The 15,784-nt window shown below is 39.7% G+C and overlaps 1 protein-coding gene across 1 annotated transcript; it reads left to right on the top strand.

The window, feature by feature from the left end:
* The first annotated feature begins 9,758 nt into the window (after window positions 1–9,758).
* On the top strand, window positions 9,759–12,482 carry LOC145167533 (putative pentatricopeptide repeat-containing protein At1g69350, mitochondrial). The gene has a single exon (XM_079086749.1). It carries the CDS (start codon window positions 9,912–9,914, stop codon window positions 12,375–12,377), a length of 2,466 nt encoding a protein of 821 aa, XP_078942875.1. The 5' UTR covers window positions 9,759–9,911; the 3' UTR covers window positions 12,378–12,482.
* Window positions 12,483–15,784: the final 3,302 nt, after the last annotated feature.

The raw sequence follows: 15,784 nt of genomic DNA, 5'->3' as shown, positions 1-15,784 counted from the left end.
TGCAGTTTCTTGGGCACCTTGTCAACCAGAATGGGATTTTGGTTGACCAGGACAAGGTGGAGGCCGTGATGAGATGGGAGGTTCCGAAGTCTCCATCCGAGATTCGGAGTTTTCTTGGTTTAGCGGGTTATTACCGGAGATTTATTCAGGATTTCCAAGATACATGTTCCTTTGACCCGACTGACCAAGAAGTCGGTGAAATTCCGTCGGGGCCCTGAGCACCAGACAACCTTCGAGACTCTGAGACAGCGATTGTGCGAGGCACCGATTCTCGCCCTGCCGGAGGGTGTAGATGATTTTGTGGTATACTGTGACACTTCGATCACATGCATGGGGGCGGTTTTGATGCAGCGGGGTCACGTGATAGCTTACGCTTCGAGGCAGTTGAAGCCTCACGAGGCTAACTATCCGACGCATGACTTAGAGCTGGGGTTCGTGGTTTTCGCCCTCAAGATTTGGCGGCATTACCTCTATGGGGTTCGTTGTACCATTTACACGAACCATAAGAGTTTGAGGTATCTCATGGATCAGCCGAATCTGAACATGAGACATCGTCGGTGGTTAGATGTGGTGAAGGATTATGACTGTGAGATCCTTTACCACCCAGGTAAAGCCAATGTGGTGGCCGACGCCCTGAGCCGTAAGGCAGTAGCGACCCCGATTCGAGACATCTCTCTGAGGATGACAGTGATTACTAAACTGCTGGGGCAGATCCAAGAGGCGCAACTTGAGGGTCTGAAGGAGGAGCGTCGTAAGTGCGAACGGATCACAGGTCAGGTGGCCTCCTTTGACTACGACAACTGTGGGTTGTTGACCCTGCATGGGAGGGTCTGGGTACCATATTGGGGTGGGGTACGACAGGTATTGATGGATGAGGCCCACAAATCCAGGTGCTCCATCCATCCGAGGGCGACGAAGATGTACAGAGATCTTCGACTCAACTACTGGTGGCCATGCATGAAGCGGGAAATAGCCTGGTACGTTGAGAGATGCTTGACCTGCAGAAAGGTCAAGGCAGAGCACTAGAGACCTCATGGCAAGGTGCAGCCACTGGACGTTCCCGTGTGGAAGTGGGATGATATCACCATGGACTTCATTACGAAGCTCCCCAAGACCGCATGTGGAGTAGATTCGATATGGTTCGTCGTGGATCGGTTGACCAAGAGTGCTCATTTTATCCCGATCCAGGAGAGCATATCGGCCGAGAAGTTGGCCGAGATTTACGTGCATGAGATAGTGGCATGAAATGGAGTGCCTGTCTCGGTGGTGTCAGAACGAGATGTCCATTTCACTTCCAGGTTTTAGAAGCGTTTTCACGAGGAGATGTGTGCTCGTCTCCATTTCAGCACCACTTTCCACCCCAGACAGACGAGAAGAGCGAGAGGATGATCCAGACTCTCGAGGACATGCTCCGTGCACGTGTTTTAGATTTCGGTGGCAGTTGGGATACGTATCTTCCGTTATCGGAATTTTTGTATAACAACAATTACCATGCCAACATAGACCGACCTCCCTTTGAGATGCTTTACGGGAGGAAGTGTAGGACCCCAGTATGTTGGGGCAAGGTCGGTCAGAGAGTCATGGGGAGTATTGAGGTAGTACTCAAGACTACAGAGATGATCCGGCAGGTCCGGAGCAGGCTCCAGACTGCTCAGAGTCGGCAGAAAAGTTATGCCGACAAGCGCCGGTCAGACCTTGAGTTCCAGGTGGGGGGACATGGTTCTTCTGAAAGTGTCACCTTGGAAAGGTGTCATCCAGTTCAGGAAGAGGGGCAAGATGGGCCCCAGGTACATCAGTCCGTTTAGGGTTATGACCCGGGTGGGCCGAGTTGCATATCGATTGGATCTGCCAGCCGAGCTCAACCAGATCCACAATACATTTCATTTCTCTCAGTTGCGGAAGTGTTTAGTGGACGATCCCGCAATTGTGCCCTTGGAGGACATTCAGGTGGACGACAATCTGAATTACATTGAGAGACCCATTGCGATTCTAGACCAGAAGACGAAGACCTTGAGGAACAAGGTGGTACAGATAGTGAAGGTGCAGTGGCAGGACCGCAAGGGTTCGGAGTGGACTTGGGAGCCCGAGGAGGAAATGAGGGAGCACTACCCAAAGTTTTTTTAGATGCAGCAGACTTCGAGGACGAAGTCTAAGACAAGTGAGGGAGAATTGTAACACCCGAGTCCTGGTACGCTTTTAAATCATTTAAGTATTTATTTTGTAAAAGCTACTCGACGAGTTGATAGCCCTAACTCGTCGAGTAGAAACCTATTTGGATGCGGGGTTTAAGTGACCTACTCGACGAGTCGGGAGCCTCGACTCGACGAGTAGGGCTGCCTGATGGAAACCCTAATTTTAAGGGCTTGACACCCTATTTAAAGGAACATAACGCCCTTGTGGCCTCCCTTATCACCTCCCAACGTCCAGAAAACCCTAAACCGCCATTTTTGAGCTTTGTGTGTGTTTGAGTGCCATTTTGAGGGATCTTTGTGCACTTTTGAAGCTTGTGGAAGAAGGAGAAGATAAAGGGCTCAAGAGGGAAGGAGTAGATCCAGGAGCTACTCTCCATTTGCTACATTCTTTGGTAATCAAGTCTCTAAATTGATCATTCCTTTCTTAGATCTATCTACTTCCCTTTTATGAGGGTTTTGATTCAATAACCTTGGCCTTTGGGATTTGGACATCCCAAGTAACTTATATCTCAGATCTAGGATCTAGGAGGAGTTCCATGGCATAAAGGTGCAAACTTTATGACCATAGAAGCCCCATGCAAGCTTTTAAGCATTCATAAGGCCTTTTTAGCCCTAAAAGGCCATGCATGGAGGAAAATCTTGGAACTTTACTTGTTCAACTGATTTTCAGAGCCTAGATCTAGTTTAGTATACATTGGTTTAGGGTGTTATGGCTTGTTGACCAAGATCTATGTTCTAGTAAGTTAGGGTTTGAACCAAACCCATTAAGAAGGACTAAGAACGGGTAAAGTTGGAAACTTTACCCTTAAAGGTGTATTCCCAGTGTGTAGATGGATTTGAAGCTTGGATCTGAAGTGTAGGGGCTTAATCCTTTGAGATAGCCAAACAGACAGGGGAACTCGGCGAGCCCAGAGGGGGACTCGACGAGTTGAGTTGCTTAGTCCCGATTCTATACCAGGTAGAGCTCGACGAGTCTGTGAAGGGACTCAACGAGTTGACTCGGTTGATCACGAGTCTGAATAGTGCAGGGACTCATCGAGTTAGGAGGTAACTCGACGAGTTGATTCAACCAGGATGTTGAATTTAACCAAGGCGTTGACCTTGACTTTGACTTTGACCATTACCCAAGATTGAACCTTAAAGGGGATATGTACATGAATGAGTAACTGAAGGAGACTGTTATGTGTAGGAGTGTGAGCAGAGTCAATTCCAACACCGATGATAGTTCAGTTACTACACGACATTGAGGTGAGTTACCTTCTAGTAGAAGTGGGTCTAAGGCCACAATGCCGTCCCACTAGTAGGAGATGTTTTATGAGATGATTGTCTTTGTGATAATTGTCTGGTTTGCCACTATCTGATATGCTTTATGTGCTAGGATGCTATGTTATATGTGTTAGTAGTAGTAGGGGTGAAATAGTCCCCGGATATCGATTGAAAGATACCGAAGGGGTAGCCAGTACCCATACATGCCTAGCAGTACGTTATGTTATGTTATTATGTGGTAGTGGTAGGGGGTGAAATAGTCCTCGGAACCGGTTGAGATAAACCGGAAGGGGTAGGTCAGACACCCCGGTATGTCTGAAAAGGGGTAGGTTGAGCACCCCGATATGCTTAGCAGGGTAGGTCGGGCACTTAGATATGCCTGACAGGGGTAGGTCGGGCACCCAGGTATGCCTGACAGTATGTATTGGTATGATATGTGGTATGATGGGGGAACTCACTAATCTTCGTGCTTACGATTTTCAGTTTTGGTTTTAGGTACATCTTCCTCACGGGGAAAGGAGTCGGCTTGATTGCAACGTATTACACACATGATTTCCGCACTATGATGTTCTTGGGATTGTACTCTGACATTATTATTATTCCATGACATGTTTTATGACATTTGACTTATGGGTTTATAGGTTTGATATGATATCGATGATGTTTTTCAGTAAACCGTTTTATAAGTTACTTATTTCAAAATGAAATTTTTGGTCATGATTTTTGGGATGTTACAGTTAGAAAGAGATAACATTAATAAAAAAAATATTAAGTTTGTTAAGGAGTTAAGGAAGAGGACCTAGGTTTAAATGTTTTGAAGCATCGGGATCAAAGTAAGCCAAGGAGGAACATGAACTAATATAAAACTTAAAACCCTAGCCATTCACTAAGAAAGACTTCGATCAAGGAAAAAGGAAACGGCTCCAAGTTGAAGAATATTCGGAATTCCCGGTTTTTAAGACCTTGTAGCAGTGTTTGGACGATCCCCGGAGAAAGAAACTTTGGATCGTCGATAAATTTGGAGTGCCTCTTCCCAAGATATATATATTCAAGTTTTGACCGTTGGGATTTTAATTTCAAGGTCTGGAGCTCGAGTTACAAATCGTCGATCATGGAAGAAGTTTTAGGGTTGTTGTCGAAATTGTTTTGGTGCAAGGCTTATATGGGACTTTCAATCTCAAAAACATAGGTATGATTTCTTCGTCATTAGTTGAAAAAGTCTTACAGGACCTAGGTCTGATGTGTTACAGACCTGGAAGGTCTTAATTGAATTTGGGACTTAATGGGTTAAGTGGATTGAACCATAACCCTAGCTTTATCTTTTTGAAAAATCCACTGTTATGTCCCTTTTTGTAAACATCATAACTAATTCTAAAGAAATTGGTTTTGGTCGAAACTAGTGCCTAAAGTTTCTTTTTGGGGTTTACTAAATTTCATTAGTTTTTACCAAAAATCAGAAATGCCTCTACCAGGGGTAAAATCAACCATTTACCCAGGGTAAAATCGACCATTTACCCATACTGGTCCGGAATAGGGGTGCAAACGAGCCAAGCTACTCGTGAGCTACTCAAGATCAAATCGTTAAAAGCTCGACTCGAGATCGATTTTAAACAAGCCCGAGCCGAGCTCGAGCTTAATATTAGGCTTGTTTATTAAACGAGCTCGAGCTCGAGCCTCTATTACTTGGCTCGATTAGGCTCACGAGCCTACATATATATATATATATATATATATAATAAAAAAATTTATTTTTATTTTTATATATTAAAATAAATAATAATTTAATAAATACCATTTTAGGAAATTAGAGTATACCGTATACGAGCCGAGCCCAAACCAAGCCCGAGCCCGTACAATTCTTAACGAGCCGATCTCGAGCTTTGTACCACAAGGTTCGAACGAGCCGAGCTCGAGCTCAAGCCGATAAATAGTTAAACGAGCCAAGCCCGAGCCTGGTCAGGCTCGAGCTCGGCTCGGCTCGTTTGCAGCCCTAGTCCGGAATGAGCTGTTATGTGAGGCAGTTTTGTAAAATTCACCATATATCGTAGAAGAATCTTATGGGGGTGTGCAAGTACTACTTTTAAAGCTAAGGACCTGATATATCTTCATGTAATAAATTTTTAAAAAAATATAGAGTTTAAGTTGGGAAAAAGAGGTCACGAACAGACCCTGATTTTTATGTGGAAATTTGAAATTTAACCCCTTAGTCTATTTGCATAATTAGGGCAAATAAGTAACTAAACTTAATTTAAATCATTATTATTAGGAAGTATGAAGGACAAGAAGGTGTGAGTGAGTCCCGATTTTCTTTGGATATTGTGATGCTTTTGGAGGTGAGTTATTCACTACATCGTGTTGTGTTATGTACATCTTCTTTACATTAACTCGTGTGTGCTATGTATTGTATTATTTATGTGAGTATTACTAGGTAGGGTAGAGTCTAGTGGTTTGTCTCACGTATTGAGGATTATACATGGTAGGACTTGGCGTATCCGAGTGGGGATCGGGTGTAGCCAATGTATCCCAAACGCTCGACGAACTGAGCAAGGGGGATCAGGCATGGCCAATGTGTCCCAAATGGGTTTGGGTACGGGGGATCGAGCTTTGCAAATTTGTCCTAAGGGCTCGATGTACTGAGCAAGGGAGATCGGGCCTAGCCAATGTGTCCCAGTAGAGTATGTCCATTACTGATTCGGTATTTGACATGCATGCATGGTTATGTGTTTGATACTGTTTATATCTGTGTATAGAGGTAAGGATTTTATGATATGATATTGTATATGTGTGGAATTCACTAAGCTTTGTGCTTACCCATTTTCCCTTTAAAAATACTATTTCAGGTACACAAGATGGTCGGACATGATTGTACACACTGGCTCGATGCAAGATATTGAAATTTTGATAATGAATTGAATTTGTTTTTCATAAATTTTAGAATTATAACTGATAATGGTTTTGGAAATTGAATTGATCTTGGGTTTTGGTTTTAAATTTATTTTAAATAAAAGATATTAAATGGAAGATTTATTTTATTTAAAAAGTTTAAATTTATTGGAAATTTTGGGATGTTACACTTCCATGGAGATATACCCAACTTCCATGCATCCCCACCACTTTGATTTAACGTCCATGAATATATGTCCAACTTCATGGCATCTTTAAGACTTAAATTTAACTTCCATGGAGATATGCCCAACTTTCAGGAATCCCCACGATAAACATTTATGCTAAGAACATTAAACAATCACAGTGAAACAGACAACATACCAATATGTAATTTCATAACATAGTCCATGATTATTTTATTCTACTTTTACTTTTCTTGATATGATATTAATATTCATTCAATTTCCTGTTATTATATGAAAAATCTATATGCTTACGAATCATTATATAATGATATTTTCTAATAACATATCCACACCAATAACAAACAAACGCCAATGAATATTTATCAATATTTTATCTTAATCAATATTTATAATTCTTGTAGCTAACTAGAAATTATTTATTTAATAAAAAATATTAATTTTCAGTATAAAATATCAAAATATATCATAAGGTATGATTTATAATATCATATATATCTTTTTGGACCAAAAGAGGGTTTTGTGTTATACGTATACATGTGGCTTTATAACTTATAAAAGATATAAGAGTTATTAAAATTCTACTTCTTTTATATATACAAACCGAGAATTGAGCTAGGGATAAGAAAAGTTATCTTTTGATTAGAATAATGCTTATGTCATGCTTTAGAAGCATGTCTAGTTGTCATGATGAAACATAGAACCCATGAGATAAAGACTTATGAGGATAAGCTTAAAGCAAGTTTTTCTTCTTCCTTTCTTTCTTAATTATTTCTTGATTTTGTTCTTAAAGGTTTAATAGCTTCATTAGAGCAAATAGGACTAGCATCCAAGTTTATTTTGTAATTATCCATGGATATCTCTAGATGAATTCCTCCTTGAATTATTGTCATCATTTTATCAACTTTCAACCTCCCAAGACGAATATTTATAACTATAAAATCCTAACAACTGTAGAACCGATCGCATATACAATGAAATCCAAAATAAAGGAACATGTCCTAAGTGTTTGTCGTATACGACTTAAGACCTATCACGTAAACCTACTTGAGGCACTTGTCCCGTCGGATATATAATATCAAATTTCTATACTTCTTTTCGAGTCACCAAATTTTGAATCACATTAACAAAATATCAAAGAGAGTATTTTAAATGTCATGATTCCTTGATTAATTTTAAGAAAACATTTTCAAAGCCATTATTTCCTATTCACAATTATCGGGAGTACAATATCATGCACATAACCCAAGAATACAACACCTTTACCTTTTTGATTATGTAAGCATAGAATAATCATGTATTTTACTCCGAGTAAACCCAAATCTAACTAAATATGAGGTTTTTTTTGGTGGGGCATGCTTAAGCCCATCATCTTTATAAAAGGACAAAAGTGCAAGATTGGTCCCTGTGATATTTAAAAAATTTTGGATGTGGTCCAAACACTTTCCCACTTGCATAGAAGGTCCAAAATCAAGGTTTTTCCATGTTTTTGGTCCCTCAACAACTTGAAAGACGATTATGCCCTTTAAATTTCTTTTTTCTAGAATTATTTTAATGTTATTTTGATTTAAGAAAAAAGAAAAAAAAAATAATAGGAGCCACCACCCACCCCACTGTACTCTCTCTATTCTCTCTCCTCTCTCTCTCTCTCTCTCTCATTCACACATGCACACACATACTTCATCTTCTTCCCTGTTGAAACACATTGAAGCTTAAACAAACACTTCAAAGATACATACATATACCTCAACACATATAAAAGCATACATGCAACTCAAAAAAACACACACACACATAACTACAACTCAAAACACACACAAACACACACCCACTTTTAACTCGATCACACACATACCCAAGAGCGTATACCACAAAATCAAAACGCACACACACCCATTTTAAACACACATCGGCAACCCACCCCCACTGTCAACCTCAGTTGACTCCGAAGACGACGACGACACCTCCTCCATCATCGACTTCATCAAATCCGTTGTCAATTCAATCCAGTACCTAATTTCTCTTCTTCAAGATCATACGTTATAAAGTAGTAGTAATTAGAAGTTCCCTTTGCCAAATCCTTCACACCTTGCCTTCTGTTGCACTTTGCCTTCATCATCTTTCAACATTCACCCAATTCGTTGAATTTTCTTGATGAATATGGTTGGCCTACTCATATATTTACAAACAACAATCACAAATTTTGGGAATTGATCAATATGAAAGTTAGGGTTATGTATTATTGGTTCTGATGATAATGAATTCAATAAAATTGACGAGTTCAAGAGCATTGATGATAAAGGGCATACATGTCACCTACAGGCTTCGTGAACATCTAAAGTAGAGTCCACTGATCATCTCTATCGACTAATATTCCCAACTCCTCGCACTCCTTAATTTGTTCATCTGTCAATACATCTCCGACTCGATTCTTCAAATTCAAAGAGTATGATGTTGTTATTTCTAAGGGTGATTAGGGCAGAAGAGGGAAAAACGTAGTGAGAGACGATGACAGAGAAAACAATTTTGGCAGTCAATATGGGAAAAGGTTGGGATAGAAGTGATGGCGGACGAGGAGATGGAGGGGGTATAAGGAGCAACGGAGAGGAAGTTGAGTTGGTCAGAGCGGAGGAGGTAGGTAGATCGGAGTTCTGAACGATGGGCATGACAAGGCACCATGAGAAACGTCGGGCGGTGTTGGTGGTTTCGAAGCACCAAAACTCAATATGGCTTCGGAGAATTTGTCAGACATGGGATTTGCTCGAATGAAGTCGTTGAAACCGACGTCTTTTTGATGTGTGTGTGTGTGAGAGAGAGAGAGAGAGGTGGGTCCTCTCTTTATTTATTAATTATTAAAATAGATAAATATATATTAAATTTAAAAATTAAAAGAAAAAATGAAAAATAAATAAATGAGGGGCATTACAGTCATTTGAGTTTACCGATGGACTAAAATGCATCGAAACTAGGCCAAAAGAACCACTAATCCAAAAAAATCGAAGTTTGGACCAAACCTAAAAAAAATACATACCATAATGACCACTATTGCGGTTTTGTCTTTTTTTTTTTTAATAAAAAAGATATTAATATAAATTTAAAAAAAAGAAAAAAAAAAGAAATGAAAATGATAAAACATCTTTTCAAATGGTTCAGGGATAAAAACAGTGAAAAACCTTCATTTTAGACTTTCTATACAACCCCATCCAAAGTTTTGTTTTGAATTCCCGAGGACATCTTACAGTTGTATCAAGAAAAGTAACCTTAAGCATCTTGGTAAAGGTATCCATATAAAAGCATTGTTAACATCAAATTCTCTCTCCGTTAAATTTTTTGTTCTCTCTCTCCATGCGAGAACAGCGGTTCTATGTCCTACTATCCCTGCAACACCATTGTCAGGCGATACTCCATATTATCTGGCGAACTTAAACAATTGCAGAATGCCCAAAAAGCACAATCTTTTTCCACAATCCCACAGCAATGCCATCGCACCATCCTCCCACTCTGCGCCTCCGCAAAATCACTCCAACAAACCAAGCAATCCCACGCGATTGCCCTCCTGAATGGCTACCTCCCAAACAGCATTTCCGTCTCCGCTTCTCTCATCCTCCAGTACGCCACATTCGGAGACCCATCAACATCCCGCCTTCTGTTTCACCAATCACTCCCCTACTCTCGCTCTGCTTTCTTGTGGAACACGATCACGCGAGCTTACAGCATTGCCGGAGTTTACGATGCGTTTCAAATTTATAACCTGATGATCCGTAATGGTGTCAGGCCGGATGATCATTCTTTCCCATTTGTTCTAAAAGGTTGTTCGGATTATCACGAGGTTTGGAAGGGACAAGAGGTTCATGGGTTGGTTTGCAAACTGGGTTTTGATTCTGATGTATTTGTTGGGAACACCCTTCTGAGATTTTATGGTGAATGTAGTAGCGTAAATGATGCAGAGAAAGTGTTCGATGAAATGCCTGAGAGAGACGTAGTGTCATGGAACACTCTTATCACAGTATGTTCAATCAAGTTTTCTTACAATAAAGCAATTGCCTTGTTTAGGGACATGAAATTGCAACCACTCTGTTCTGAAGTTAGCCCAAATGTAGCCACCATTGTCAGCTTGTTACCTGTGTGTGCAGCCATTGAGGACTCTTCAATTACAAGCGAGATTCATAGTTATGTCATCAAGATGGGATTCAATCATCACATTAAAATAAACAATGCTTTCATCGATGCATATGGGAAATGTGGAAATTTAAAAGCTTGTAAGCAAGTTTTCAACGAAATGGTGGATAGAAATCATGTTTCTTGGAATGCTGTCATCACAAGTTTTGCTCACACAGATCATCATCAAGACGCCGTACTTTTCTTCCAATACATGATCAACAAATCTATCACACCAAACTCTGTTGCTATTTCTAGCATCCTGCCTATCATAGTCGAACTTGAATGCCTTCAATGGGGAATCGAGCTTCATGGTTTTAGTATAAGAACCGGTATCGAATCCGATATATTTGTAGCCAATTCTTTACTAGACATGTATGCAAAATTCGGGTATCCCATTAAAGCATCAAACATTTTCAACAATATTCACTCCAAAAATATCGTATCATGGAACACAATGATAGCTAATTATGCTCAAAACGGATCCGAATTGTTAGCTTTACAAACTTTAAGAGAAATGCAAGCTCATGGCATAGTCCCGGGACCCGTAACCTTAACAAACATTCTTCCCGCTTGTGCACGAATTGGTCATTTATCCCATGGAAAACAGATACATTGTAAGTCAATCCGAAAGGGGTCTGACTTTCAAATATTCATATGGAATGCACTTATTGACATGTATGCAAAATGTGGTTGTTTAGATCTTGCAAGAAACGTCTTCAACATGTCATATAAAGATAGAATTTCGTATAACACACTCATATCGGCTTATTCTCATACAAACACGTCTTTCGAGTCTTTGATTTTGTTTCGCGAATTAGGGTTAAAAGATATGGAATATGACACTGTGTCTTTTTCCGGAGCACTTTCGGCTTGTGCTAATATGGTAGAAATCAAGAAAGGTAAGGAGATTCATGGGGTTTGTTTAAAAAAAGGGTACACACCACTCATGGGTCCCACCCACCAACCGGTCTCAAACTTAATGTCTTCTGACACCTCACTTATAGATTCCCACCTCCTTACTGCTAAACAGCTGCATTCCCTCATTGTTTCCAACTCGATCTTGGATCTTTACGCGAAATGCGGACGCATCGATCTTGCTAAAAAGGTATTCGATCGGATACCCAACAAGGATACGGCCTCATGGAACACGATGATCATGGGGTACGGAATGCGTGGCGAGATTGACACTGCAATCGGTTTATTTGAATCCATGGGAGATGATGATCATGTGAGACGTGACTCGATTAGTTACATAGCGGTTTTATCGGTTTGTAGCCATGGAGGGTTAGTTGAATTAGGGAGGAAATATTTCAAGGAGATGAAAGAGGACAAGATTGAAGTGACACAAGTGCATTATGCGTGTATGGTTGATATTTTTGGGCGGGCCGGGTTGTTGGAGGAGGCGGTGGAGATGATAAATGGGATGGGGGTGGAACCGGATGCGAATGTGTGGGGGTCTTTGCTTGGCGGGTGTCGGATCCATGGGGATATTGAGTTGGGTCGGTGGGCAGGTGAGAATTTGTTTAGGTTAAAACCGGGTCATTCGGGGTATTATACTTTGGTTTCGAATATGTATGCGGAAGCTGGGAAGTGGTGTGAAGTGGATGAGATTAGGGAGTTGATGAAGGTGAGGGGAGTGAAAAAGAACCCGGGTTTTAGTTGTGTTTAAAAAACGGTGTATTGTTTCGAAATTGTCAATGCATATATTACAATGTTTATTATTTTTAATAATATCCGAAAGTAAAATTTTTAGTGTAATTAATAATGTATATATGTAAACCGTGTATTATTTAGGTCTTCGGGACTGGTTTGATTTTAGAGAAATTAAATATCCGTCTATCTTTTGTTCCTAATTTTCTTCCTACCTATTTAAGATAAGACTAAACTGCACAAATGGTCCCTGTGGTTTGCTCAAAATTGTCACTTTGGTCTAAAAAGGTTTGGACTAGCACCAGTGGTCCAAAACTTTCATTTTGTTGCGTTTTTGGTCAAATCTGTTCTGATTTTTTTCAAAATGACGGATTTGCCCCTATTAATATGATTTTCTCTTTTTTATTATTTGTTTATGTTTTTCAAATTAAAAAAACAAGAAAATAAAAATAAAAATAAATCTTTCTCTCTCTCTCTCTCTCTCTCTCTCTCTCTCTCTCTCTCTCTCTCTCTCTCTCTCGTTTTCTTCTTCCCCACTATTATTACATCGCCGCCCACCTGCCATTCTTGCCGGATAACACCGCCGGCCACCATGTCATTTTCACCGGAAACACCATCAGCCATCTCTCCAGCCATCAAACAGATTAGAAGACAAAGAAACAAACAAAGATGTCTTCATTTTAGGGTTTCTAAATCAGATGAGCTACTATCGAGGTTACAACACTACCGCCATCTCTCCTTCTGTTCGTTGATTGTTTACCAAGAGAAGAGAGAAAAAGCCGGCAGTGGAGGGAGGTCCGACGCCAATTTCAAAACTGCCCTCCATGACTATTTCTGTAAAAATCAGAAGAAGAAAACAACACAAAAACTCAAATGGGTGTATTCGAAGAACCCTAAATCAACAAATTGTAGCATATAAACATATTGATCTTACCCTTGATGATTTTGACGAGACCCAATTTCCAGATCCATGATAAGTAGTTTCAAATCGCCAACGATCCCGATTTTAATTTGATAAGACGAAGACCTAATCGAAGAAAAGCAGCAGCAACAATCATTGATCTTGGCTGTCTCTCTTCTGTCCAACAGAAAACACGAAGAACAGGGGAGGGTGAAGCAGATCGAAAGCAGCAGCGGGAGGCGGTGATGCCAGCTTTGGCTCTTCTTTCCTCTTCTTCGGTTGTGAACAACCATTGGAGAGAGTGAGAGGCGACACCGGTGATGGAGGGGTTATGTTATTCGAAGGAGGAGGTGGGTTAAGATGGTGGTGGCAGGCAGCGTTCCCAACTGCCTGTCGTGTGTCGTTCTGATGCTCGTCGACGAGAAAGGAGGTGAACGGAGATGGGGACGACGGAGGGAGGAAACAACAGCTTTGATCGATGGTGGGGTGTTTGGATTGTTGAGTATTAAGTGTGTGTGTGTGTGAGAGAGAGAGAGAGGTTCTTTTTTATTTTTCTTTTAATCAGAAAAAACATTTAAATAAATAAATAAAATAGGAAAAGAAAGTACCAAGGGTAAAATAGTCATTATGAAAAAGTTTATAGAAAACTGGACCAAACTCGCAACAAAATGAAAAGTTTGGACCTATGGTGCTAGTCCAAACCTTTTTGGACCAAAGTCGCAATTTTCAGCTAACCACAGGGACCATTTGTGCAGTTTTGTCTTAAGATAATGACAAGTGTACAAATTTAACATATCATTCAAATTTAAATTAAATTAAATGACACTTGTCATCATCTAAAATAGATAGAAAAATATTAGGCATAAAGAGTAGGAGGATATTTAATTTCTCTTGATTTTATGAATCAGAAAGTGGTAGGTGCTTTACACGTTATGATTATATTCCGGTATACCCAGGAAGTCGCTCACTATAAGACAAGGGAGTGAGAAATAATTGTAATGAGCCTAAAATTGTTGTAGAGAAACAACTAGAAAATATGGGACACTCCTCTCTCCTAGGCCTTCAACATGAGAAGCATGGAAAAACACTCGTATGGGATATAGACTGCTTAATGATACTTAATGACAAAAGAAGAAAATGGGAGGAAATGAGAACAACCTTCCTCTTTTTATGGTCAACCTCAAGCCTTGATGCTTCCCACACCTACCACATGATGCAACCTAGTATGACATATGTTGAAAAACCACATGATGCAACCTGGTATGACATATGTTGAAAAGTGATCTCAAAATTTATAGATGGTCAAAACAGTAGCTATCAGGGGCAATTTTTTGGAGTTGATGATAAAGCGATCTGAACTAATTTTTCACGAGGCCAATATGAAACAACTTGGAAGCATCACGAGGCAACAATGATGGATCCGGACGACTTGAACTCAACCTCACGAGCTATTGATGAAACAACATCGACCCTGACAAGTTGAAACATTTTTTTTGGTTCTTTTGAGTTATGAGAGTGTGAACTTATTTCTACAACCCTAGAAAACCGTCTGTTTTATTTTCTCTAATACTTACTCCGCATTCAACACTATACACTTGTATTTTTCGTATTTCTTTGCATTGTAAACATTATTGTCATTACTAGATCTCTCGATGGTCTCCTACGCTAGTGGTTTTTTTTCTTCTTTTTCATGATTTGACATTTCTATGTAAATCTCGGTGTGTTTGTCTATAGTGTTTATTGTTTTACTTATTATTGTTGGATCTTGTTATATATATGAATGATATCTTTTGATTAGATGTGTTATTATGTATTATCAAGTCATTTGAAGAATTTGGATCTATTGAGGTTTATCAATCTTGTGAAAAGTTTGTTATTAGAAAAGTTTTTATTCTTCTTTGCTCATTAGTTTTTATGAACATATTGCTGATAATATTCTTGTGTGATTGTGATTTATGCACATAAAAATTATTGGTTGGAGATTTTTAAAGATCACACTCGTTAAACACTTGAAGTTTAAAAACATTTGAAGGTTGAAGATGGAAGGCAAATGGTTGATGTTTGAAGTTAAAAACTCAAACAAGGGTCAAACCAATAATTTTGCTTGGTCAAACCCAACCATTGGGTTAAACCTAAAGGGAAAAACCCAAAATTCTTGGTTGAATCCAATGGCCAAACCAAAGAATCTTAGTTGGTCCCAAGGGATGAAACCAAGACATTTGGTTCAACCTAAGGGTTGAACCAAGAATCTTAGTTATAGCCAAGGTCAAACAAAGGGTCGAAACCAAGAATATTGGTTGAACCCAAAAGCTAAGCCAAGGATCAAGGTCGAACCCATCAAGGTTCTAGGCCGACCTAAGGCTCAAGGTGTAGGGTTTTATAGGTTACGAAAATCATGTACAATGCAGAAAAATAACACTTAACAATTAAGGGTACATCCAACCTATTAGGATCTATGTCTTCACATTAAAGGCAACATAATATGAACTATCATCTATGAAACCTAGAAGAACCGTACTATAATC

Source organism: Lactuca virosa, chromosome 3 (genome assembly GCF_052849685.1).
Source record: "Lactuca virosa cultivar CGN04683 chromosome 3, Lactuca_virosa_CGN04683_v6, whole genome shotgun sequence".
NCBI lineage: Eukaryota > Viridiplantae > Streptophyta > Magnoliopsida > Asterales > Asteraceae > Lactuca > Lactuca virosa.
Note: the sequence above shows the minus strand (reverse complement) of the source record. Positions and strands in the feature narration are given on the sequence as shown.

Bases quoted from the DNA above. Each gene is read 5' to 3' on its own strand.
- LOC145167533 (XM_079086749.1), top strand. From the start codon at position 9,912: ATGTCCTACTATCCCTGCAACACCATTGTCAGGCGATACTCCATATTA.